General features: G+C 49.9%; 1 protein-coding gene across 4 annotated transcripts; it reads left to right on the top strand.

Annotated features, from left to right (window-relative positions):
* The first annotated feature begins 1,556 nt into the window (after window positions 1–1,556).
* STX16 (syntaxin 16) lies at window positions 1,557–25,754 on the top strand. Of its 4 annotated transcripts, none has more exons than XM_047770778.1 (9): window positions 1,557–2,497; window positions 10,296–10,307; window positions 16,836–16,943; window positions 17,326–17,466; window positions 18,308–18,473; window positions 19,697–19,788; window positions 20,296–20,439; window positions 22,080–22,160; window positions 24,317–25,754. In XM_047770778.1, exons 1-9 carry the CDS (start codon window positions 2,366–2,368, stop codon window positions 24,419–24,421), a joined length of 981 nt encoding a protein of 326 aa, XP_047626734.1. In that variant the 5' UTR covers window positions 1,557–2,365; the 3' UTR covers window positions 24,422–25,754. The 4 variants fall into 4 exon arrangements, with proteins under 4 accessions (XP_047626734.1, XP_047626735.1, XP_047626736.1 ...); XM_047770780.1 differs by having other exon boundaries at window positions 1,558–2,446; XM_047770779.1 differs by lacking the exon at window positions 10,296–10,307.

The following is a 25,754-nucleotide window of genomic DNA, read 5'->3' as shown; positions in this document are numbered from 1 at the left end:
CCCGAAGATATGCTTCACACTGATTTTTAGTTACACGACGGATGCACAGAAACATTCTCCTTTGGGGACAAAAAAAATGATATATGTGTATATACACTGGGTCGCCAGCTATCCGGCTGAGCCCCGGCGGGACCCCGCCTGGCGCCCCGCGGGTACGGCTGACAGCCGCGCGCGGGTTTCCGCGCCGCCCGGGCGGGCGCCCTTTGTGAGCGCCGACACCGGCTTTTGTTTCCCGTTTTGCTTGCTTTCTTTTTGCAAGCCCGGCTCTTAGTACGCGGGAAACACTCGGAAAATACACACGTGTGTGTAAAGTTTGTTTAATGCAGGAACAAATGCGGGGATGGGGGCCGTTCCCGGGTTGCAGGGCGATTTTCCTTTGTTAAGACCCGGTTCGCGAGCGTTGCCCGGCAGCCCCGCGGTGGTCTCGGCTCGCCGGGGTAAGGGAAACCCGTCCTGCCCGAGCCCCGAGCCCGGGGAAGGCGAGGCCGTTCCGCGATCCCGACCCGCTCAGGCCCGCGCGCCCAGCCCAGGCCGCTTCTGGCTTGGGCTTCGGCTCGGGGGCGCCCATAGGGTAACCTCCTGCCACTGGTGGGGTGGCCTTGGGCGGCCCGTGGCGTGGCCCCGGGGCCAGACACCCCGCAGGACTCTGGCCTCCCTTGCGGGGTGACCGCAGGGCCGCTGCCCGCCGCGTTCGGGCTCGGGTAGCTGGATCCCAACGCACTCAAGCGGAGCCCCCTCCCGAATCCCGCCCATCCGGACACCCAACAGAGTGTCGGGGTCGTGGGGGGTCTCCCCGACCCGATCCGACTGCGGGAAAACAAGCCGGGGGCGCCGGGGGCGCGGGGCCAGGCTTGGCACGCGGGCCCAGGGGGGCAGGGAAAAGTTGTTGGGGGCGGGGGGCTGTCGAAGTTTAGGGGAACTTTTCCACTTGAGATTCTACAACCCTGCAGTGCCCCCTACAGAAAGCTGCAGCCGGGGAGGGCGGGCGCCCCCCACGACCCCCCCGGCTGCCAGCAGCGGCGCGGCCCAGGAGGCCTGGAGCTCTAGCTGTAGCTTTGGCATTTTTTTTTACCCCCCCTCCTGGTTGTTTTTCTGATACATCTTTTTTTCAGAATTGGGAAAAAAAAAAAAAAAAAAAAAAAGGCAAGCGCGAGCCGCCGCCTGCAGTGGAGCGTGCTCGGCCTCCAGAGGCAGTCGTCTCCAACTTTTCCTCTCCCTCCCCAACTCCGCGCGCGTCTCGAAACTTCGGCGCTGCTGGAGCCCAAATTTGCCTGCCGCTCGACTCCACTCTAATAAGCGCGCCAAGGCCCCTGGCACTTGTCTGCAACGTGGGGGCCACGCTCTCGAGGCTCAGGCCTGCCCGCAGGCCCGCTCCCGGTGCCTAGGCCCAGTTAGGGAAGGGGAAACCGAGCGGTCCCGGGAGCACCCCGGGAGAGGGCGGAGCGCGCCCGTGCCCCGGGGCAGAGGGGTAGGGATCTCCTGCTCCCGGAACGTTGCGAGCAAGGCTTGTGAACGTCGCAGGGGGGCACTCGCGAGAGACGGACAGGAAGAGGGCCAGGGGGAACGCCAGAACCCGGGACCATAGCACGGAAACGGCCCGGGGCTGAGCAGCAGGCAGATCCGGGGATGGAGGGAGCCGGAGAAGAGGAGTGAGGAGGCCGGGGAGGCAGGCCCTGCTGCCCTCCTGGAGGCCGGCAGCCTGCTGTGGCAGTGGAGGAGCGGTCTGCCCCCAAAGGGAAGGGGTCAGGAGGTCGCGCCCCGGCCCTAGCAGGCTCCGACAAGGCCCCAGTGGAGAGCAGCAGCAGCCCAGGGCCCAGGCCTGGCCTCGGGTTGGCCAAAGGGGGCCTAAAGCAGGCCTCCCCGGCCTCTGCTGGGGGAACTGAGCCAGAGGCAGGCCTCAGGGCACGGCCCAGACGCGTGTGAGCCCTGCTAGAGAGAGGGAACCAGAGGGAACCAGGGCCCTAAAGGGTGTCAGAGACTAATGTGGTAGGGGGCTTCAGAGCCTCCCAGTCCAGAGCCGGATTGGCGAGTTAGACGCTTGTAGATCCGAGGTTGGATTGGGGAGGGGTCTCTGGGAAGTTGGCTAGCAACGCAAGGATTGGGGGGATTTAAGTGCTTAGAGATCGAAGCAGGTCTTGGGGAGGGGGACTCAGACAATTGGAAAGCCTGGGCGGTTATTTGGGGAGGGGTCTTTGCGCTCAGAGGAAGCTCGAAGCAGCACCTGCTTGGCTAAAGGCCTGAGGCTTTGTCAAGAGAAGCTTCTGGAGGGGGGGCCCGACTAGGCCAAGCTGCAAGAAAGAAAGTGAATAAACCTGGACTTTAAGTGGGTGGGGGCCCCTGAGAGGGGAATCACAAAGGGTGAGCCATGGCCACCAGGCGTTTAACCGACGCTTTCTTGTTGTTGCGGAATAATTCCATCCAAACCCGGCAGCTGTTAGCCGAGCAAGTGAGTAGTCACACCACCTCCAGCCCTCTGCATTCACGTAGCATTGCTGCGGTGAGTCTCTTGGCGGCCTCTCCGACACACGCCCCGTGTGCACTGCGGCTCTGCCTGTCTGTCTGTCTCTGTCTGTCTCTCTGTTTAAAAAAGAAGATAAGTCTAGCACGGAAGTGCAAGGTCTCTTGGCAAAGGTCCGAGAGCAGCGATAACCCTGGATGGGGGAAAAAAAAAAAACAACAGTTTGAGGCCCCCGTTCCACCTCTGCCTTGCCCTCTCTCACTTCCGCATCCCTTCCAATTCCTCCCCCTTCCCCCCCCCCCCCAGCCGTCACTGCACGACCGGCCGCCTCCAATTTACATATGTTTTAGCGCTAAGATTTGGAAGCTTTGGGCCTTTTTTGTTTCATTTTGTTTTAGCCGCCCCCCCCCCTCCGCCCCCGCATCCTGAGCCTCGCTTTGGTTCTCAGGGTCGAGATGCAGGATCTCAGACCTAAATCCTTGCAAATGAACCATACCCTCCCCCAAACGAGGAAGGAGCTGGTGTTTTATTATTTTTTTTTTTTTCCCCGTGTTTTCTTTTAATGGCCTCGCAGCCCTCTGGGTGGCCGTGTTCCCTGTGAATAATTGCTTCCCTGTTTTTTTCCTGGGGGCTCTTTTTGTGAGGCTGTAAGGTGCTAGCTTCCTCGTTTTCCACTCCCAGACAGGAAATTAAGTGTTCCCCTCCATTCGAACTTTAAAAACAAAAAGACAAACAAAAAAACCAGGGCGTGTATGTGAAAATTAAACCCCCCGCCCCAATAGCACAGGGTTTTCTATTTAATTCACCTGAACCTTTCCTTAGCCCAGCAGTAGAATCTTTTACTGGGAGGGCCTGGGAAGATGACTGTTGTGGGGGTTTGTTTGTTTTGGCTGAGGGTTACTTTCCCTTTTCTGAACCTCAGTTTCCTGCTCTGTTGAATAAGGGGGTGAGAGGGGGTGGTCTCGGGGAGAGGGTCTTGGTGGGCTCTGTGCTGTCTTAAATTGGAAGGTGAAGGAAGACCTGAAACTATAGTCTGTCGTGGGCTCCTTGCTGGAGCCAGGCTGAGTCTGAAAAGAAGCGCATTGGAGAAAGAGCCAGTAAAGTCTGGCTGAGACCATATTCTTAGGGGTTATACTGGACACACTCAGTTTGGGGGACCTCACCCTTGTTTCACCTCTTAGGGACTGTTTCCCCCTTTTCATTTTTTTCTTTATGACTTGATCTAAATGCTTCAGAAGAATTATGCCATCTGTCCTGCTCAGTGGCAGAGCGCCTGCAAAGGCAATTTCTTCCCTTTTGTAAATCACAAGTGCAGAATGTCTTTGGCCATCTTGCTTATAGAGAAAAGCTGTTTTAAACGGTGTGAGCAATTTTAGGCATAAAATCACAGTCAACTTAGGTCAAAAAGCATAGAAAATGGGGTGTTCAGGCTTTCATTTGCTCAGGAATTTGAAGGTTTTTTACATTTGTACACTGAAAGAAATGGGATTTTATTGAAGTAAGTGCAGAAGGGAAAAGGGCTAATTCTAGCGCTGATTTTGAAAAGAATGTTCTGAAATAAGCCAAGACAGAGAGAGTAGAATTGAATGGGAGAAAAAAAAAAAATCCTTAAGGGAACTTTAGTTTTGTTAAATAGGATGTAAAAATTAAATGGTTCCTTAAATGGCTTGATTTTATGCTACCTCATGGGGGGGAAAAAAGCCAGAATTAAAACTCTTGTTAAGATTTTTAAGATATCAGTTTTAACTGATTTTAAAACATAATATTTGCCTTAAAATGTTTAATCATTTAAGGTTCAAAATACACTGAACCGTTGGATAGCAGGAGGCTTTTTTTCTTTTTTAATCATTGGGTCAGATGGTATAAAAATCTGGTGTCTAAGACGGGCAGCTTTTTAAAAGTGCATCTCTAAGTCAAAACCTGTTTTTAAAATGGTTTGCTAAGTTAGGCAATTTAAAAAATATATAAACTAAGTCAATTTAAAATATGTAGCTAAAATACACAATTTGGAAAAATAGATATGTCAGAAAATGCACAGATGTATTTAGCTATCTCCTACATATTTTTGAAAATAGATTTCTAACTCAAACTGAAAAAACATGTCTAAGGCAGAACACTAGAAAATATTTTCTGTGTATTACACCATGTAACATGTTAACACATATTGGTTTGACTATTTAAAATCTTTTTCAGATCATTTTTAAGCAATTGGGTCATTTAAAATATCTTTGTAGTTGGTTCAGACTATTTAAAAAATAGATTTACAATTAAACAAAAATGGTTTGCCTAAGTCAGAATTAAAAATAAATCACACGTTTATATTTTTTAATTGTGTGCATTAAAAACACACGGCATGTCATAAATTTCTGAAGTGTTTAGGGGTGAACTATTAGATTCTCAGCTTGCTCAAAATTGATTCTACAGAAATCATTTCTCAGCGCACACGCAGGCACGCGCGCGCGCACACACACACACACACACAATCATATAGCAAGATGCTAACGTGACTAAATGGAGGGTGTGATATTTTCATCTTTTCTGGAAATTAGAAAAATGTTATAAATATTTTGGGGGAGAAGCATATCAGAAATTTTTTAAAACTTCATTGAATAACTGATGTAATGTTTTTCATTACATATCTAGCTCATATAAATTTAAAAACCCCATTTCTGACTTGTAAATTTCAAAATCATGTAGCAAATCAAACAAAATTAGAGCTATCAGATTTGAATATGGACTGGGTTTTAGGTGATATTAAGAAATTATTAGTGAATTAAACTAATTATAATTAAGTAAATTTGTTAGTTTTATTAGAGAGAGCTAATGAAATGTCTAGTATTAAAATGTCAGAATATCACTTATTTTATACACTTAGCCCCCCAGTAAAGGAAACAAAGTAGGCAAAGTGTTACTCACTGTTACGTCTCCTGATGAATTTGTGCAGGGACAGTGTCCATACTTTTCTTTTCTGTATGTTTGAAAAATTGTAAATAAAAACAAAAAGTAAGTAAATACCTGTCATGTTAAAAACACAAATAAAACAATTCCAAGACAATTTGTATATATTTATCTAAAACCCAGGTAATTAAAAGAGGAAGGAACTAAATTCTAGAGTGTCAATTAATTTAAAAAATCATAAACTGAAATGTCTAGCTCCTAGTTTGAAGAAGAAGCTATAGAAGTTGATTTTGGGGTGTGTCTTTGTTATCTCACAATTAGAAATAAGTTGCATCTAAAGTAATAGGTTTTTTTTTTTTTTTTTAGTTTTAAATCTGAATTTTCACATCCTAATTTTAGGTGAGAGCTGTGGAAATTGTCAGGTGGTATCTGTGTGTGTGTGTGTGTGTGTGTGTGTGTGTGTGTGTGTGTGTGTGTGTATGTATCACACTATGCAAAACCAAGCACACGAAAAGTCGTGTCATTGAAAACATTTAAAGTCCTTTTTTTTTGTATCCTAGTTGGAGGGAAAGAACTAGTGGTGGGTGGGTGGTGGTGGTGGGGTTGCTGTGTGTGCCTCTACACACACACACTAAAACATGTTTGTGCAGCACTCAGGCGAACGTGTCACACAGCGAAGCAGGAATTTAAGGAGGATGTGCAGTGACAAAACAAACACAAAGTCTCCAGGGCCAGGAGGGGACCTAAAGGTCATTTGACCCAGTATCCCCTCTGTGATAACCCTGTGCCCGCCTGCCTTGACCACACTCTGCAATGGCCGATAGGAAATTCCAGCAGCCCTCACGCCACCTCTTGAACCACCAGAAAAGACTTTGCCTCTATTAACCCCATCTTTGTCTGCATTTGCATCCTGTGGTCCTTGCTCTGGGTCTGGCCCCCAGGGTCTCTGACACAGGAAGCCTCTGCCTTCTTCTGCGTGATAGATATAGCCCTGCAGCCTGCTCATTCCCGGAGCTTTCTCTAGCTCAGCAGCCCCGGTTCAGGCATCGAGGTTAAGTTTCTTGCCTGTGAATGATGTCTAAGTTTCCCGGTGTGTGTTTTTAAAGTTTAGCATGCAGAACTGAACAGAAACCCACTTAATTGTGTTCTTGGTTGTATTGCTATTAATAAAGCTAATTGTTAAAAACAGAAAGGGGGGTTGATCTTTAGACGGTCAGCAACATGCAGCTGTTGGCATTTCTCATGCCTTCTGTTTTGGCCTCAGTTTTGGGTGCCCGATCACACTGCTGTCTCAGGGCAGCGTGAAAGAAAAGGAAGAGCCTGGACTCCCCGAAATCTGGGGATTTAGGGCCAAGTCTCCCTCTGTGGCCGACTCAGAACATAGGTCTTTAGGCTGTTAATCGCTTCTGACATCCTTTACCTAATTTGTAAACTGAGGGTTTGAGTTAGGTGATTTCTAGTGGCCCTGTGGATTCAGCAGTGCTCTCTGGAGTTCTCATATGATACAGTGTTTCTCCAGACCAAGGCTGGCAGCCTTAGCTTTAATTTGAAAGGGAGAAAAACACTGTCAACAACCTCGTGCTGCCTGCCAGCCCCACGTTCCCGCAAGAGCCCTCCGAAGTAGCTCCAATGCTATGAGGAAACTTTGGCCTTCTGTGTGCCAAGTGCAGGTTTAAGGCAGCCCCTCCTTCAAGCGGCCACAGGCAGCTTAGCTTTAAGAAGGCAAAGCGAATTTACGACGTTAAATAATCATCAAAAAAAACGTGGAAAGTCTTACCCGAATGAATGAACGTAGACGTTGAAGTGCTGTTCTCATCTGATGAGGTGCAGTGCGACTTGTGTGATTGCCTTTGATCTCCTGAAATAGATCTCATGGAGGGATCTGAGCTACTTTGGTGGTGTTTACAGCCTAATCTATTCTCTGCTGTAAAATAATGCACAATCTATAAATGGAAGCTAGAGTTAATTGGTCTTAGATTCGTTTGAAAGTAGCACATTATTTTTAATAATACCCAGTGTGCTTTTGGGGGGGGGGGGGCAGCTGAGGATTAACTATGGTCATAAGAAACCCAAGGTCCTTCTTCGGTCTTGACTGTAACATTAGCTAAGATTTATTGAGTGCTTGCCACATGCCTGCACTGGGCTTAGCCCTTTCCACGTGCAGCCTCGTTTCATCCTCAGCGAGCTCTAGCAAATGGGTGCTGTCGCTTTTGTCATGATACAGATCCGGAAACTGAGGTTTTGAGGAGTCAGGAAACTTACCCAGGGTTTGCCTACCTCGCAGGGAGCTGGGATGGGATCTCAGGCCAAGCTCGATCCAGAGCTCTGTCTCCTGCTGGGCCACGGTGGGGCTGGCTGCTTTGCCGGGACTTGGGCCTCTGGTCCTGGAGAATGGAAGCACTCTTCTTTTTTTTTTTTTTTTTTTCCTCCTTACAATAGGATTGCATCTTTATCTTACTTTATAACCATACATAGTCATCTTTAACTTGCATATTGAATGTTCTACGTTTTCGTCCCTGTTGAGTCTGTTGGAAAATTAGTTCTCTTTCTGTAGAATCCAAGTATGAAATCATTGTATATTTCTCTTTAGATCTATTTGCTTTTCTGCCTCTAAAGATTCCATTTGAGCAGAGAGGCTTACTTGAGAATAAGGGTACTTTGTTGGATAAAAGTGAGGCAAACTTTTATTTTGGCAGTAACGGAAATAAAGTAAATATCACTATAGCATAGACCTGTATTTCCAACTCATTTTGCTCAACTTTTCCAGACTTCCTGAGTAAACACAGATGGCTTTCCACTTATTTTTCAGTTTTATGTAGAAAGTTCTTTAGACTATAAATTCCACATGCTACTTGGAGTTTTCAGTATTTGCTTGATTGTATGCCATTGGCAGGTCAGAAACCTAGATTTAGACGTTATAAAGATTTAGAAGCTGATGAAGTGTAGTAACGTGTTTTCATTGGGCTCTGTTTTGGTTTTTCCTGGTGGTAACTCTAAATGTTTTAGTTCAGGTCTTAAGTTGGTGGCAGGGGGAGTTTTGAAAGCCTCCTATTTTTAAGTAGCGAAAAGGGGGGGGGTGCTCTTCAAGAAGATGGCCTTCTGAGTTTAGTTCTCAGCTGCCCATCACTAGTAATCTCCTGGATTGTTAATAAAATTAGAGAGACTGGAAGGTGGAAAGAGGCCTGAACACCTGAATCTGTCCCCATCTCAGCCCCCTGACTTCAGGGAAATGGATTTATATATTCTGCAGCTTGATTTTCCTGTTTGTGTTAAAAAAAAAAAAAAAAAAAGCCATGAGTCTGATTTCACTTGTTATCAACTAATGATTATAGACGTTAGAAGATCAGGATGTGTGCTTGGTTAAAAATCAGAGAGGACAGGCTTGCATGTGGCTGAGATCTTAACCCTGGTTTGCAGGGTGCTCTGTCCACAGATTAGACGCCAAGGAGCCTCTGCAGAACTGGCAGATGTGCAGGCTGAGATGCTGAACTGGGGGTCTCGCCTTGTGTCTTGTTGTGTTAATGAAAACACTTCCGTGCTTTCTCGCTGAAAATGTTAAGCTTTTAAAAAAAAATAAAAAGGTTTTCTTTTTAAAGTAGAAGGTAATTAAATCAGATTTCCATTCAGCACTATCTTCTCTGTTAATATCTTGTAGTACTACTGTTATGGCAGGGGGTGTATGTAAACAGCTCTCTTGCTTTCCTGGCAAACTGCGGAAGGAATGCAGAGGCCTTTCAGCCTCCTATCATGTCAGCTAACTGAATTTTTACCTGGAGGAATGCTGTGGGGTTCCACTGTTACTGCTTAATCATATTTTGGCCCTGATAGACCAGGTTCATTTGCACTACTAATTTTTAAATGAAGCTATGTTTTTTATTTTCCAGCTTTACTGTTAAGCATTAAAAAAAAAATCACAGTTGATTATTGAAATTCACTCCTAATTATTTTAGTGATCAATACTGTAAAAAAACTACACACAACCACCCAGTCACTCACATTGTCTATCATTAGTAAATATCTGCTCGGAAGATAGAGTTCCACGTTAATCGAAAGAAGAACCTTTAGTTTTAAATTGAAACTTAATCTTCTGCCTGCCGGTGCTTCTTCCTTCCTACTCCTCCTTAAAAAAACAAAACAAAAAAAACCCCCCAAAACAAAACTCTCCTTACCTTTTGTTTGGTTTTGTTTACTTTCTTTTATAATAGCCTTGTAAATAACCATGTGCTTTCTAGACTAATAATAATACACGCCAAGCAAACGGGAAGAGTTTTTCCTTTCTTTACCACCTGTCTCTCTCTCCCGGGAAGGGTGGTTTCTCGGCTTGCTTCTTGTGTCTGCAGGATTTAATTTGTAGAGACCTTACATATGTGGTCGTTCAAATATTATCTGAAAACAGCCATAGACAATTTTTGTGGGTTGTTCATTTTCTTATTTTGCTGCATTTAGCAGGGCCGATGTATATGTTAAAATTTACATTTAGTTGACAGAATAAGATTACATTTTAGCTTTGCTCTCTTATTTTATCTTCCTAAAGGAAATGTAGAATATTGCCTGTGATATTTGCTATTTATGAAACAGGATGCCATTATATTTTAGTGAAGCTAAAACTAAAGCAAATGTGTTTTCTTTGTTTCTATTGTATTTTAATTTTTACAACTGCTTAGTGTTTACTGTCTTATTTACCAAAACAACAATCATTGTAAATAAAAACTGAAAAACACATACTGATGTAGCTTAAAAAAAAAAAAGGAAGAATCAGAAGGGGGAGATTTTTTAAGATGCCTTGATTAGTGGGTCTTTATTTTAGTCAACTTTAGAGTTGCTTGAAATCTCAGTATTTTCTCAACTGACCATACCTTATCTGTCTGTCTGTCCCCGTCCTTCTCTCTGCCTGCCGTCCCTCACTGGATGGGCTGATGGGAAAAACATGTCCCTTCAGGAGCTGGATGAGGTATTGTGTTTTGCATATTTTTGTATGTTAGTTTATAAAATGATGCCTGCTTTTCTGAAGTCTTTGGTCATCTGCAACATGCGAACAGTGTTGATTGACACATTTTAGCTTTTGTTTCAATTACTACAATTGTCATGTTTTCTGATTTAATTCTTAGGATTTATTTAATATTTTTTCACCCAAGTGAACTGATGGTTTCGAGATGGGCTTAGGAACATTATTTACTACTCCTGGGAAAGTGTCTCAACTTTGGAAACAGTAAAAGTCGAACATTTCCTTGCACTTAAAGTGAGCCAGGCTGTTTTCAGGATCACATGCGCAGGTCCCTCGACTGCTGAGCCACGTGCACCGAGGTGGCTCAGGAGGTGCGCAGGAGGCCGTGACGTCTGGCAGGAGCCCTCAGGAAGTAGGTCTGCTGGGGTGTCTGCTGCCGCGTCACTGGGACCTTGCGAGGGGCCCTCTGGTGATGCCGGCTGACTAATCATGACGTGGCCCCTTCCGAGCAGCACGACTTTGGCCTTTTCATTACTTAGTAGCACTTCTCCCAGAAGATGGAGAGGGTCCGTGTTCACAGCACTTTGAAGAGTCCTTTTTAAATCGAGAGGAGGAGGCGTCCTTTGTTTCTGTTTTAATTTGGAAATGTGAACAGTGAGGTGGGGTTAGGGTCACTGTCTGCACCGCCGGTGAGGTTCCTAACCGAATGATAGTGACAACGGACGGGAAACAACCTAAAGACCCTGCGTGGGAGCGGGTTCCGTGCACGATGGCGCACCTCTCACTCCCGGGGCCCGTTGAAAAGGGCGCCTGCTTCTCTAAGGGCGGCAGTGGCCTGAGCTCCAGACCCACGGCTGAGGGGAGCAGCCTGATGCAAAATAATGGACACGCACAATTCCCACTCTTTTTTTTTTTTAATGTTTTGTTCTATTAAGAAAAATAACTCACACTCAGGCTTATGTGCATGTAGGAAATCTCTGAAAAGAGACATGAGAAACTTAACTAGTGGATACCTTCTAGGGAAAGTGTGGGATGGGGGAAAACTTCCTGTCTATTGCAAGCCCTTTTCTTAAGGTGGATGTATATTTTCAAAGCACATGGCATTTGTTGCCGGTGTCATTAAAAAACAATTAGTATTAAAACAGACCCTCAGCTGGTGGCTCACTGAGCCGGCTGCCCTGGCCATGCCTGGCTTAGGAAGCTCCCCGCCAGCACCAGCCTGGGCACGGGGCCCTGGGGGATGAGGCGAAGGGGGGCTCAGCAGTCCAGCAGACATGGGGGGGTTGCTTGGGGGCACAGAGAGCCGGCCTCATTTGAGAATAGACGTTACCCCTTCCTGAACAGTTTGGAAATAGGGCCCTGTGGCTCCAAAAAGGAAGTGTAAACAAACAGAACAGCTCAGTTTGAAGAAGCGTTTGAACACGGCTCACCCGGGGGCCATGTGAATGAATGGTCGTCTTTCCCGGAGACTCTGCTGCCCGAGCCTATTTCCAGGTCTCTCCTACTTCCTCCTCAGTCAGCAAGTTCCAGAAACCGGCTACCCACTGAACTCACAGCATCGCTTCTCTGTTTGCCGAGACCCCGAGTGGAGAGCCACTTCCCCTGCCATGCACCCCTCACATGCTGGGGGGTCCTCGGAGCCCCATCCAGCCTTGCCATTCGGGGTCCACGTGGCCCCTTGTTCGCTCCAGCGGCTGTCCTGGCCCTTGTCCTCTGTCCAGCTCCGCTACCTCTTCTGTGATGTGAACTGTACCCAACGTGTGTTTTATTGACTTCATTCATTCATCTTCTCTGTTTCTTATTGACTCCTTCAGCGAATTGTAATTGTGTATCTGTTACTGCCAAGTGCGGCCGTGGAGCTAGAAGCCGGGGCCATACGGGGAAGAGGGTCCAGAGCCTTTGCTGTGCCGAGGCTGCGGTAGGGCCTCCAGCCCGTCTTCGAAGGTGAAAGTGACCCCAGGTCCTGGCGTGGGTTAGGTGGACACCCACTCCTTTGTAGGGGAGGCCTGAGCTTCGCCCGCACCTTCCCACAGTGTGTGCACATTGATTTGTCGTTTCTCCTACTCAGACCAGCTCCAAAATCTGCTGCACCCTGGGGGACCAGGCCCTCATCCCCAGAGGCCCAAGGAGGAAGCCCACCCACCATCACGCTCTTGTCCTCTGTCTGGCCGCCTCCTCTGTCGTTCTCGGCTCTGATCCGCCCCCTCCTAGGACGGCATCATCTCCCCAGTTGCTAAAGTCTTTGTAGACGGTATGGAAAAGTTACAAGATGAAAATAAACATCAAGCTCCCAAACCACAGAGTGAAACAGTAGGGACCTGGGGCCCTGGCTGCCTTTTGCCGGAAGGTCTCTCAGCCCCTCAGCGTCCGTGTTGTAAACAGGGAGCAGTGTCCTCTCCAGGTCTGTTGATGGGACTAAAATGCCCGAGTCTGTGGAGGTGTGACGTGCACGGTACCGATGGAGCACAGGTCATGGTGTCGTTGCTTCCTTTTTTTTTTCTTTTTTGAGGATTTATATAAGAGTTGAGAAAAAAGGAAAATCGGTGAAACTGGCAACGTTTTGTCTGGGTGGTATGATTGTCAGGTTTTTATTTCTATATTTTTTGTGCATTTAAAAAACGATCTATTTTGAACACTTATTGTTTCATAATCAGAAAAGGTGAACACTGTTTTAAAACCATCACAGATTGAAACAAACCTCTAGTGTTGACAGCCCTGATTCTCTTTTATACAACGTGCTTATTCACCCCTCAGAGAACTGAGATTGCTTAAGCCTAATTGTCTATTAGCGAAGGCACTGAGCCTTCTGGGCCCAGTGAGCTATGCCTGTGCTCAGACTTCATCACACATGCCCCCACGTTGTCTCAGGTGGAAACAGAGCTGCCAGGCTGTAATTTTCAGCGTCCCTCCTGGACTTTTTAAATGTTCATTGCCACAGACAATCCAGAATTGTCAGGATTGATTCTTATTAGCAATGCATTGTGGCTGAACTTAGTTTATTTTTTTTAGATGGGTGTGTGTGTGTGTGTGTGTGTCTGTCTGTCTGTCTGTCTGTCTGACTTTTCTAACCTCTACAGAGGCGTTGCCATTTCCTTGATCTTATGGAACACTAAATCAGCCTTCTCGTAAAGGCAGGGTTTTATAAGAGTAGGAAGGCTGTATATTTCGGACAATAAGATTTATAAGACTGTTCGTGTGTGTGTGTGTGTGTGTGTCCCGTCTGTAGATCAAGCATGTGTCCACACTGTCTGGGCCTCCTTAAAGGGACAGTTGTCAATGTCTAGAGTGGATCACAGGCAGAAGTCTCTCTCTCTCTCACACACACACACACACACACAACTTTCACGAGTCCAGCACGAAGCCTTTGGGTGAGCTGTTGTGAGCATCTGTTGGAATTTTCCTGCATTGATGCAGTCGAGCTGGGTGACTCTGGGTTGGGCTGTGTACCCCTATAGTTCTTAGAGCTACAAATCGAAGAGACCAGAATTCTTAAATTCTTAATTCTCAGGAGTACAATTTTATTGTAACGTTTTTTCTTATTTAAAAAATATGTTGTTTTGTTTTGTTTTTACTTCAGAAGCACAAGTTCATTTAAGAAAAGCTTTAATGAACAACATATATTCGGAGTGGGGACTAAGTTGAAATGGAGCAAAGGACAAGTAAAGGGAATTAGAAATGTGGCAGCTTTGTGGCATCTGTGTTGACTTGGATAGCCGCATAAACACTGACGGGCTCTGGGTCTTAAAAGTGAGACAGCATGTTGAAATGGGAAGTGACGTTCCCAAGGTTGAAAGGGTGATTGTTTTGCCTTAAATGTGTTTTTTTAACGTTTGTATTTGTTCCCATTTCAGATAATTGACATTTACCTTCAATTGTGTTTTCCCTTCCCAAAACCTAGACTTAAAAAAAAAAAAAAAAAGGCAGTACATTCTGTGGATACATATTACAAACCCTTACTGATAAGATAAATGACACGTTTCTTCTGCGTCAGCTGCATTTCTTTATCGTGACGAGCTGTTGCTATAGATTATATCAGAAAGGGGACAAATTATTCCCTGTTTAAAGTTTTTAGTCCCAAAGAATCAGCTCTTCTGTCTTATTGGCAAAACCCTGACACAGCAGGTGGGAAGGCTGGAGCCAGCTAGGTGGCCTGGCCTCTGTCCCTGTCAGGTGGGGACCTCCCCGTCAGCAAGCTTCCCCAGAGCACGTTGAGAGACAGTTCACAGCTCTCTCTGCGTTTGGGGGGAGCGCAGCTGCTGTGTAAGATCAAGTACTGCCTCCTTAAAAAAGGGTTGAATCCATCTCAACTGAATTTTCATTTGTGATTTATCATTTCTCACTTGTTTGGGATAAATTGATGCTAATTACTCTGCAGATAGCTTTATTTTTAAGACGTATTTTTTGTAGTTTAAACAGTAGAAACAGTACAAAATGAGATCAAGAGTTTAAAAAGCATCGGGGCTTTGCTGAAAGGGGGCGTCATCGGAGTGCAGTGGGTCAGCAATACACGGGCCTGGGGGCAGTTCTGGGGCCCATGGGTTCTGCTTCGTGTGAACGGCAGAGACTCCCGTTCAGGTGCTGCTCTCAGTCTAGCGCCTGCCAGATGCTGGGTGCTGGGCATGGGCTCTGTCCCCTCGGTTTCGGTCCTTGTGGCCCCCGCAGAGTCATGTACCTCCTGGCACGTGTGGGGCAGGCCTGGCGCGGTGTGTGCACCTTGCACGCCCTGCCCTGTGGTCCCTGCTGTGGTTGCTGGGGCGTGGACCGGAGGGCCGTGCTTTGTGGTGGTGTTTTAATGCGAGGGCTTGGCGTCCTGATCCCTGTTCTTAGCACGTTACAGGTATATTTCATGGGCCTGTCAGAGTGATTGGCAGCTGGTGGAGTGGACGGGGCTTCGGGCGTCAGCCGACCCAGGTTTTTAATCTGTCACATAATAGCTTTGTGACCTTGGGCCAGCTACTTAGCTTTTCTGAGTTTCGGTTCCCTCCTTGACAGATTGGAGTAATAGTCCCTCGCTCACCTAGTCTTCATGAGGATAGAAATAATGAAAAGGATGTCAGATTCCCATTAGTGAACTCTCCCTAGCAAACAAGGCGGCGGTGGTTAGAACACGTCACAGAGTCACAGACGCAGAGCCCCAGAGAGCGGGCTGGATGACGCACCATTTGTTTAAGACCTGAAATGACACCAGGCCTGCAGGGTCCACGCGGTGGCGGAATGCGCTGGCCCTGATCACGACTCACAGACGCTCGGGGAGCAGTTACGGGGCTGCTGGTCCCTTCAGCGTTGTCGTTGCGTAAGACACGCTCCCTGAATACACAGCACCCTGAGCAGGTGCGGGCAGCACCACCCCAGGCCTGGCCGGGAGGGGATGCAAGCTCCAGGATGCTTGGAGACGTTTTGCTCTCCTCTCTCCGGTCAGGATTTAGGCCTCATTATTACTTGAAGTAATTTTTTAATTTAGGTTTTTCCTTCTATGATATTTTCCCCCCCTTCGTCTGAGGATTTTAAAAATTTTGCCTTGTTCCTTTATTGTTAGAAAAGCAAACAAGTATTTGTGGGATGAATGCAGAAATAAATTTAGAGACATGCAGGGAAGGGGGAAGAAAAGCCGTAGAGATTGTTCATCCAGTTCTGCAGTGTGACTTAGAAAACGTACAGAGCATTGCCCGGAAAGGCCTTGTATGTGCTGTGTTCCATGATTTTTTTGATCATCATTTACATCTATTGAAACGGGTGTTTATAAATGCTGAGCCGGGGAGGGCACCTCAGCATCCTCAGCAGTTCCCTGCCTCCAGGCGGTGAACAGCTTAAGCCATCAAACCCGCCATCCCCCGCCCCCACTCTTAAAGGGTTTTTAAGGCCATGTGTTATATAGGCAAAATAAATAAGAACTGTTGATAGCATTTCAAAATAAGTGAGAGTGTTGCCTGTGGACATTTAACCAGAGAAAGGAAGCAACAGTGTGAGATTACTGAGATTTTAAGGCTCGCTTTTGCCAAGTGGTGGGTAATGTGCTGACTGTTTAAGGCAATTCTTTCACACATTTTAACACATGGTTAATGATCTTGTGACTAAGATAACTGCACCAACCCTATTTACAAAGTAAGCTAAGCGTATGTAAGTGAAACTTGAAGTGTTTGTATTCCACTTAGAGCCTGGAAATTTTTTTGTAACGTTTTGTGTCTATCGGATCAAATTAATTGCTGAGGTTCATGCCACCCTGTCGTTACCAGTGCTAAGAGGGTTTTTCCCTTTGAGGGTCTTTTGTTGACCTTTTCCTTACGTTTCCGTAGCCAGATCAAGTCAAGTTCATGGTCACACGTATGTCCAAGGAAATTAAGAAGTGGTGCATGAAAAGGTAGGGAAACAGTTCTAAATGCCAGCAGTCCCAAAGCAAGTCTATAGTCCAGGCAGGTGCATCCGCTCCTCCGTTTCTCCGTCTTCTGAGGGAGCCACTTTTAAAAGGGAGGGAGAGTGTGCTTGTCAGAACTGAATGTGAATGATTTCTTTTAATGTCTCTTTATTTCCCTGTAGCTGGCTGATGACCGCATGGCTCTGGTGTCGGGCATAAGCCTGGACCCAGAAGCAGCGATCGGCGTGACGAAGCGATCGCCCCCTAAGTGGGTGGATGGCGTGGATGAGGTAAGTCGAGTGTTCGTTCCACATTCTCTCGTTTGTTGAAGAAATCGTGATACTCACCTGTTTGCGGCCTCTGCCCCGCAGACTGGTGTGGCTGCACCCCGGAAGCGCCCGGCTTTGGGGTTGTGCACTTTACACACGTGTGTGCGCACGTGCGGTTTTGGCCTTAGTGGTAACGACCTCAGTTATAGAAAGAGATAGAAGAACTCTAACAAGAAGGGTGGTATTTGAATGTCTGGTCCCTTGAGTTAAAAGTTGCTCAGGCATCACCGAGCCTACAAGTCGGCTACAGACTGAACTGGGCACTCTGAGCAGAGTGCATGGTTCCAGCGGCAGGCAGGTACCCAGCCGGTGCCAGTGGAGGTCTGTGATTCCCTTTGTTTAGATACAGTTCGACGTTGGCCGAATTAAACAGAAGATGAAGGACTTAGCCAGCCTCCACGACCAGCATTTAAACAGGCCCACCCTGGACGACAGCAGCGAGCAGGAGCATGCCATCGAGATCACCACGCAGGAGATCACTCAGGTGAGAGTGGGCGGGGCGCCCCGGCCCGAAGCTGCCTTCCGGCCTTCTCCCTCCCCGGTCCACGCCCGACTGCGGAGCAGCCCTGGAGTTGCCCTGCCCAGCCTGGCGTTCCCTGCAGGCCCGACTTCTCCAGGGCTTCGTGCTTTGCAGGGGGAGAGTGTCTTTCCGTTGTTTCTAAATACTACTGTGGATTAATTTGAAAGTTTGACTTCAGAACATCACCGAGTTCAGCCATTGAATTTTAAAGCGTGTAACGTCTACCGTTAGGCGAGGGCTTAAAATTGTTTCATGTTAAAAAATGGTGCTTGTCGTTGAAAACATGGGGAGCGCTTGCTGTAGAGTGAATTTATTAGTATCCCAGAGACGTTTCCTGCAAAATGTTAAATTTGAATAATTTTAAAATAATTACGACTAGTGCGTAAACTAGCACTTACATTTTTCATTTGTTTAAACCTCCGGGGTTGCTGATGAGCAGAAGGGGGTGGTGGGTGGGGAAGCCCTGGGGCCTTGGAACGTTTAGGTCCTAGTTCTCCTTTAATCCCGCCGGCTCCAGTGTTCCCTCTGTACCATGGGACGAATGATAATGGCACCCCTCTCTCGGGGTGGCCATCAGGATTAAATGAGACGAAGGCGGGACAGAGTGATACCTGCTTCTGGGTGCAAGGCCGCGGCAGCCGGCCGGGCATGCAGCCCGCAGACGCGGCGGCCCTGGGCCGCGTCCCGTCCCAGTTGAGCGTTTCCATCGCCTGGCTTCTCAGCCGGGCGGAGCCCTGTGTCTGCCTCGGGCCGAGAGCGCAGGGGCCCCTGCCCGGCCTGCTGTGAGCCCGGCCTGTTCTCCCAGCTCTTCCACAGGTGCCAGCGCGCGGTGCAGGCTCTGCCCAGCCGGGCCCGCAGGGCCTGCTCGGAGCAGGAGGAGCGGCTGCTGCGCAATGTGGTGGCCTCCCTGGCACAGGCGCTGCAGGAGCTGTCCACCGGCTTCCGGCTCGCGCAGTCCGGCTACCTGAAGCGTGAGTGTCCCGGGCGGAGGGCTGCAGGGCCGCGGGCGGGTCAGCCCTGGAGCCACGGAGCTGCGGTGGTTTTCACCCTCCTGTTTTGCTGTCTGTTCTGCGTTTTGTCCCGCGCCTTTCGCTCTTGGCTTTGGAGCTCATCCCCACCTTTCGAACAAAAAGAAGCTCCCTCACACCACCAGGGTGGAGCCAGGCCGGGTGGAGGATGGCGCCGGCCAGGGTGTCGGAGCAGGTCACATCGGAAAGAACAAACTATAACAGAAACTTACGCTGAGTCAAGTTTCAAGAATTTGAGAAATCTGTCTAGCATGGTTAAAAAAAGCCTGTCACTTGGGGTTCCCTGGTGGCTGCATGGGTTAAGGACCTGGTATGGTCACTGCTGTGATACGGATTGGATCTTCCCGTGCCACAGCAGTGACCATACCAGGTCCTTCACCAGGAACTTCCACATGCCAAAGGTGTGGCCAAAAAGAAAGAAAGAAAGAAGAACAAACACCCCATGTCACTTTCTAGACAGGAGGTTGGGGGACCTGCTGATAAGTAGTTAAGGTGTATTTATTGTGATCGCCGGAAAGCTTTGCGTCTGCACAGCAGCTAAAGCATCGGAGAGTGTGCCCGCGCTCCTCTCCCGGGCAGTCTGAACAGACCCCGCTCCCCCGGCCCACAGTCGCCAGCCTCCCTTTCCTTCCCAGACAGTGCAGTCAGGGTTCAGCCGCATCCCCGTCCCAACTGCCCCGTAAGCCGGGTTTCTCTTGCCGCCATTGGAATCAGTTGCACCTCCCATGCTCCCAAAACACCGCTGCTCCCTCCTTCTGACAACAGGCACATTCGTGCTTTAATTTCCTTACGTCTAGGATTTGCTCAGGGCCCTTTGGAATTCTCACAAGAGATGCTTTTAGAAAGAGATACTGATTCCTGTTTTACTGTTCTGTGACAGCCGTTACATTCTTTCTTTTTCACGTAGGGATTCTCACGGGTCGTGTCATTTTGTCACCCGCGTGGCATCTGCCAGTGTGGTTTTTGTCTTGAATAACCCCAAGCCCTCGCCTGCGTTGCATGTTTGTGCTCCTTTACCCCCCACCTCTGCCGGTGGTGAGGCGGGCTTCTTTTAAAGTACCTCTGTCCTGCCCGTCGAGTGTCGCTTTAGAGCCCCCCTTTTAATGGCGGAACAGTGACCCGGATGGTTGGCATATTCAAGTAAAGTGCACTCCTATCCGTGACAGGCATGAAGAATCGAGAGGAAAGGTCCCAGCCTTTTTTTGATACATCAGTGCCGCTGATGGACGATGGCGAGGATAATACGCTTTACGATCGGGTACGTGAAGGGGCTGCAGGCTGGACTGCCCTCAGCGCCGTGCAGCGCCAGCGGACCAGCGCGGGTGACGCGCACCTCCGTCAAGTGGCTTTTGCAGCAGGTGGAAGAACGGTCATGGGGGCCATACTGTTTCTTCCTTTCCAGAGGCCACAGGGAGACCTTGTACTCTGCCTTCCAGAACCTTCTGGAAAGCAGTCTGCACACCCCATGCCCGGGAAGAGCTGCGAGATGCACAAGTGTCTCCCCGGTGGTTTGGCTCCTTAGCCCCTGCGTGGCTGCAGACACAGGGCTCTGCCCCCTGCTTGGCCGATGGTGCCCGTGCCTTAGAGCCCGCCCGATGCGGGACGTTGGATCTTTCCTGTGAGGGAAAAATCAGTGCTTGTGTCTGTGCTTTACGGAAGTAGTTTCAGCGTTTATTTCCTTTAAGTTATCTCTCAAATGGTACAGCATGGCTTCTTGCAGGGGGAAAGCTCTAACCTACGCACGTGGTACTTTTTGTTCTGCTAGGGTTTCACGGATGACCAGTTGGTGCTGGTGGAGCAGAACACGCTGATGGTGGAGGAGAGGGAGCGGGAGATTCGCCAGATTGTCCAGTCTATTTCCGACCTGAACGAGATATTCAGGGACCTGGGAGCCATGATTGTAGAGCAGGTGCGCGCAGGCCTCCTCACCCGCGGCCTCTCCTGCCGTGCCATCTAGTCCTTCTCCGCGTCCTGCAGCAGGGCTCCTGCACGGCCGTCGGCAGTTCTGAACCTACTCCCGTGTGTGTGTGTGTACAGACTGTGTACACACACTGCTGTCATTCCCTGCAAAAGTGCCGATGACCCTTATCTTATGTAAAAGCTGCCCGTCGGTGGTCGGTGGCCGTCCTCACGCCCTCGCCTGTGGCCCGAGAGTGCTCACCGAGCGCCCTGCCGTGGGCTGGCTGGGTCTGCCTGCGCTCAGCGGGCTTCCTGCCGCAGACGAGGTCTCCCCTCTCGTTTGGGCAGGTCATTGTGTCACGGCCACTGGAACCACTGGCTTTCAAGGAGAATTAATTTGTTTGTTTGCCGTTACAATCTGATTAGGGTGTTTTATTATCTGGCCAGCAGACCCCCTGAAACCTGCCGCAGAACGGAGCATGGAGGCTGTGGAAGGTCTAGTTACCTTACTTACCCGCGGCAGCAGCAGTGCTCCTGACACCACACGTTTCCGTCAGGAGCCCTGTTCCTCCCTGTAGCCCAGTGCTCCCTTCTTTCTATTCGAACCAAGATATGAAACTATTCAAAACCAAATTCTCAGAGTTCCCGTCATGGCTCAGCAGTTAATGGATCTAACCTAGCATCCGTGAGGATGCAGGTTTGATCCCTGGCCGCCATCCCTGGCCTCGCTCAGAGGGTTATGGATCTGGCATTGCTGTGAGCCAAGGTGTAGGTTGCAAACGCGGCTCGGATCCCGAGTTGCTGCGGCTGTGGTGTAGGCCTGCAGCTACAGCTCCGATTTGACCCCTAGACTGGGAACCCCCATATGCCTCAGCCCTTAAAAAGAAAAAAAAAAGCAAAAACCAAATTCTCCCCAAGGCGAATGTGTAGCGTTACGCGGTGGATGGGCGCCTGCTGTCATTGCTGTGACCCACGGACACCTGCCAGTCAGGGACAGGCGTGATAGTCCGCTTCCAGACCTCACTATGACCAGGTCTGACTCCCCTGGTGTTCTCTGCCTCCTCGAATCCAAGAATTTAAGCCAAAAATGGGTGCAGAAACAAGCCTTTCACCACTCAGGCTACTCCCACCGAACCGTGTATTTTTTAAAGCCCCACCGAGTCGGAGTATGGCCTGTGCTGCAGCGGCTAAATCCGAAAGGAACCTCCACTTGGCAGTGTTCCTTTCTCATGGGCTGACACAGCTCTCTGCCCCGAGGGCCCGACACCGCTTGGTGGTGGGTTCCAGAGCTCTCGGTGTGTGTCTTTACAGCACAGTTCGGTAAAACATAATCCTGTGGATAATGATGTCTGCAATTTGCATCTCGCTCTCTTTTTTTTTTTTTTTTTTTTTGCTTTTTAGGGCCACACCTGAGACATGTGGAGGTTCCCAGGCTAGGGGTCTAATGGGAGCTACACATGCCGGCCTCCACCACAGGTCACGGCAACGCCGGATCCTTAACCCACTGAGCGAGGCCAGGGATGGAACCCCAGCCTCCTGGTTCCTGGTCGGATTCGTCTCCGCTGCGCCGTGGCGGGAAGGCCTGCACCTCGTTTTGGACGTTCCGCTTCCCGGGGTGGTTGTGGATCACCTGTGTCGTTTGTCACCCAGGGCACCGTCCTCGATAGAATCGACTACAGTGTTGAACAGGCCTGTGTGAAAACGGAGGACGGCCTGAAGCAGCTTCACAAGGTAATCTCGCGGGGCTGAGAACGTGAGCAGTTCTTCCCAGACACCAAGCAGTCATGAGAGGCGCCTCGGCCGTCAAAACAGCTTCAGCCTCTGGCCTGCCGTCAGCTGGCAAGATAGGGCAGAGGAGCGCCCAGTGGCCCCGCCGTCAGGGCCGACCCCGACCCCGGGGCCGCGCCGCTCTCCTGCAGTTAGCGAGTGCGGGTGCACCTGCACCTGCCACTTAGCTTTGAAATTGCCGAGCACGCCCCTCCGTGACAGCACATCTGAAGGAATTGGGCTTTTCTCCTTTTAGAAATGGTTTTATTCCTTGGGTGGTCTTGTGTCGGGGAATGGACTGCGTTAACATACGGGGGGGGGGGGGGGGTCATTCCATCTGCCTGTCGTGCCGGCTCGGGCCTGTCTTGTCGGGGCTGTTCTCTGATGAATTGCTGCTGGGGAAGATGAGAATCTCCTGCTGCCTTTTAGCTGCCCGGTACGTGCCCGTGCGCTCCCTTGAGGAAAGCGTGGTCCGTGGCAGTGAGAGCAGTCGCGCTGGGTCTTTGCTAATCAGGTGGCTCCTTCAGGAATGCGGTTCAGGGTATTGGTTCAAAATAATGGTGCGCTGCTGGGCGGCTCTCGGGTACTTAGGTGTGTGCTTCCTTTAGAAGGAACGAGTGCTTCACAAATAAAATACGTCCTGTCCACTTCCTCGTGTCTTTGAGGCCTGCCGATGTTTCTAGCCACGTGCCATGGCCGTCCTCCTGCTTCACGAGTGTGCGCCTCTGTCCTTTCTCTGCAACCGGCCGCCCCCCGGGGCAGAGAGGGCCGTACTGACGGTCGCCCCAGGCCTCACGCGGGCCAGACCGGAAGCCCCACTGCCTCTTCCACGTGCTCGTCACAGCATGTGCCGGGCAGCGCGAGGCTGCAGCAGGTCCTGAGAGAGCAGAGGCTTGCCCCCTGCGAGCACAGGGCTTTTGAAGCATCGGGTTCATTTGGTTGCTGAGCCTTGTGTGTTAGAAGAGTGAGGGCTGACTTGCGCTTCTCGCTCTGTAATACCTGGATTTTCAGATGCTGTTGAATTATGCATTGGCTTTTGAAGTTTCTTAAATAAAAGCGTGTGAGACACACTTTGTGGTAGGACACGGGCAAGGGAAAAGCCTCCTCCACGGCGGAGCCCCAGTCCTGTGGGCGCTGACGATGGTGTTTGCGGCCCTGCTGTGTGAGCCGTGATCGTTTTCAGGCACCGGGGGCTGCGCGCACTGCCCCCTCCCAGGGCCCTTGCTCTTTGTTCCTCAGCAGACAGCTCGTGTCGGGGTGAAGCTACTGCTTCACACTGGCCGGGCCCCCCAGACAGGTGGACCGTGCGTCCTGCTGTTTGCTCCTGTGGCCACGTGGCCGCTGGGAGGTGGGCAGGCCTGCGCAGGTGGCGTGGCAGGAGGGCGGGAGAGGTTGGGTGCTTAGAGCAGGGCTTCCCATCAGGCTGTCTCCTCTGTGCCTTTGCCCTCCCTGCCAAGCAGCAGCACCATGCCAGGGCGGGACGCCCTCGTGGCCCTCCTGTCCCTGCTGTGTGCGTCACACGACCGCGTGTCCCAGAGGCACAGGAGAACATGTCTCAGGAGGGTTCTTTCTGCACTTGACACCCCGGGGCCGACTTTCCCGTTTCTGTTTCAAAGGGTGCATTTTGCCTTGTTTCTAAGCTCTAAGGAGGTGGAAAACAAGCTTCTCTGGGGCCCTGGGGCCCTCCCTGCGGCTGGGGTGACCTTAGCTGGCCATTTGCATTCTTGGTGGGGATGCTGTGCCTTCGCCCTGAGAACTGCGTCGGGAAGCAGGAGGTTTGGTTGGAAGAGCGGATGGTTGCAGGCAGTGCCGGCAGAAGCCAGGAGAAGCGGTCCACTTGGACCCAAGTAGAGCCGGCGGCATCTCCCGCCCGCCCGCCTCCGTGTGGTAGCGGGTCCACCGCGTAGGCTTTCATGACCCCCGGGTCAATAGGGAGCTCCGGGTTGGTGGCACTCAGGCTGGTGGAACTCGCTGGAGTTGATGGAAGGGAGTGTGGTGCTGGAGCCTGGCCCAGAGGCGCCAGGTGTGCGGGTGCCGCCGGCAGCCCAGGACTGGAGACAGCGAGACTTGATTTCGAATTTTGGGGAGAATGACAGCCTTTTTCCCTCCTCTTTCTGTAGGCAGAGCAGTATCAGAAGAAGAATCGGAAGATGCTTGTGATTTTAATATTACTCGTCGTCGTCATTGTCCTCATCGTTGTCCTCGTCGGCGTGAAGTCTCACTGAGCAGCGTCGGGGCCGTGGGTGCGGCGTGTGGGTCTGGGTGCGCGGGGCTCGGCGCCCGCGGCTCCTGCACAGGTGTGGCCGGGTCCGGGCGGCCGGAGCGGCTCCAGACTCGGCCCAGGCCAGGCGTGCTGCGGCGGGGGAGGGCCGCTGTTCTTCCTTCAGTGGCAAGACTCTCAGGACCTGGGACCTGCTGCGGGATAGAGATGAGTTCTCTCTTTGGTTATAATTGCTTTTCTTTTTTTTCTTTTAAGAAAGAGAAAACGAGTGTAACGTTTACAGGCGCTCCTCAAGCTGTTCGATATTATATGTGTACATGCTACTTTTTTAGCAGTCATGTCTGAGCAGCATGTTAAGATAATTTTTGGAAAAATTTTTTTTAAACCATCTGGTTTTTAAGAAGTTTGGTACCAAAAATGTATGAGTAGAGGCAAAAATGCCTCTCCATCTTTCTCTATCTATTTTCCAGTTGAAGACAAACTGAGAAGTCCTTTAAGGATTTATAATCCGTTCCCCATTAGCTTAATCTAGCTTTTCCATCACTGTTAATGATCAGAGTAACAAAGTGTGAAAAATAAGAAGCCATCATTGATGTTAATTAACGCGTTTAGATGGGCCAGTTAAAACAGCTTCGTAAGCTGGAATTAATTGTAACTGGAGGCGTCCTCGTCCTCGTCCCACGCCCCACTTTCCGCCGTCAGCAAAAGGCGTTACTAAGCAAAACCACCGAAATTCAAGAGTTGGTGATTTTAAATAGGCCCCCGTTGAAAGGAAGCTTGGCCGTGGGGCGAAAGTCACCGGCGTCAGCCGGCCTGTCCCTGTGCCCGTCTGCAGCCGTCCCGGCGCAGTCCGTTACTCAGACAGTAACCACATAATGGCCTGTGCAAACCAGCCTCCGGCTAATGAGCTGTGAATTTACACAGAGGCCATTGGAAACGGGTCACCCCGTTTAGGATTAGTGCATCTCAAATTATTAACCAAACACCACTCCATTTCAGAGTAAAATATTCCACCAGTGGTTTGATTTATCGACCCCTCCGTTGCCACTGAGCGTCCCCGGATCGCAGGCATGTGCCTGCAGGTGGTGAAATTGTGGCTCAGAACAGCCCTCGTTGGTGTGAGTGTGGAGCAGGTCGTCACAGGGGGACGTTGCTGTTTCCTCACCTGCCCTCCGTGCGGTGCTCGAATGTATTCCTGGGCCTATGGAGCCGCCCGGGAAGGTGAGGCTAACTGGAACCTGAAGCTCTTCACCTTCTCCCTGGTCCTGAGACACCGGGATACCCTTGATGATTCTTTGGGTCATTTTGGATGGCTCTTAAAATGTTTTTAAAAAGCA

The sequence above is a fragment of the Phacochoerus africanus genome, chromosome 3 (assembly GCF_016906955.1).
Source record: "Phacochoerus africanus isolate WHEZ1 chromosome 3, ROS_Pafr_v1, whole genome shotgun sequence".
Taxonomy (NCBI): Eukaryota; Metazoa; Chordata; class Mammalia; order Artiodactyla; family Suidae; genus Phacochoerus; species Phacochoerus africanus.
This window is presented reverse-complemented; position numbering and strand designations above follow the sequence as displayed.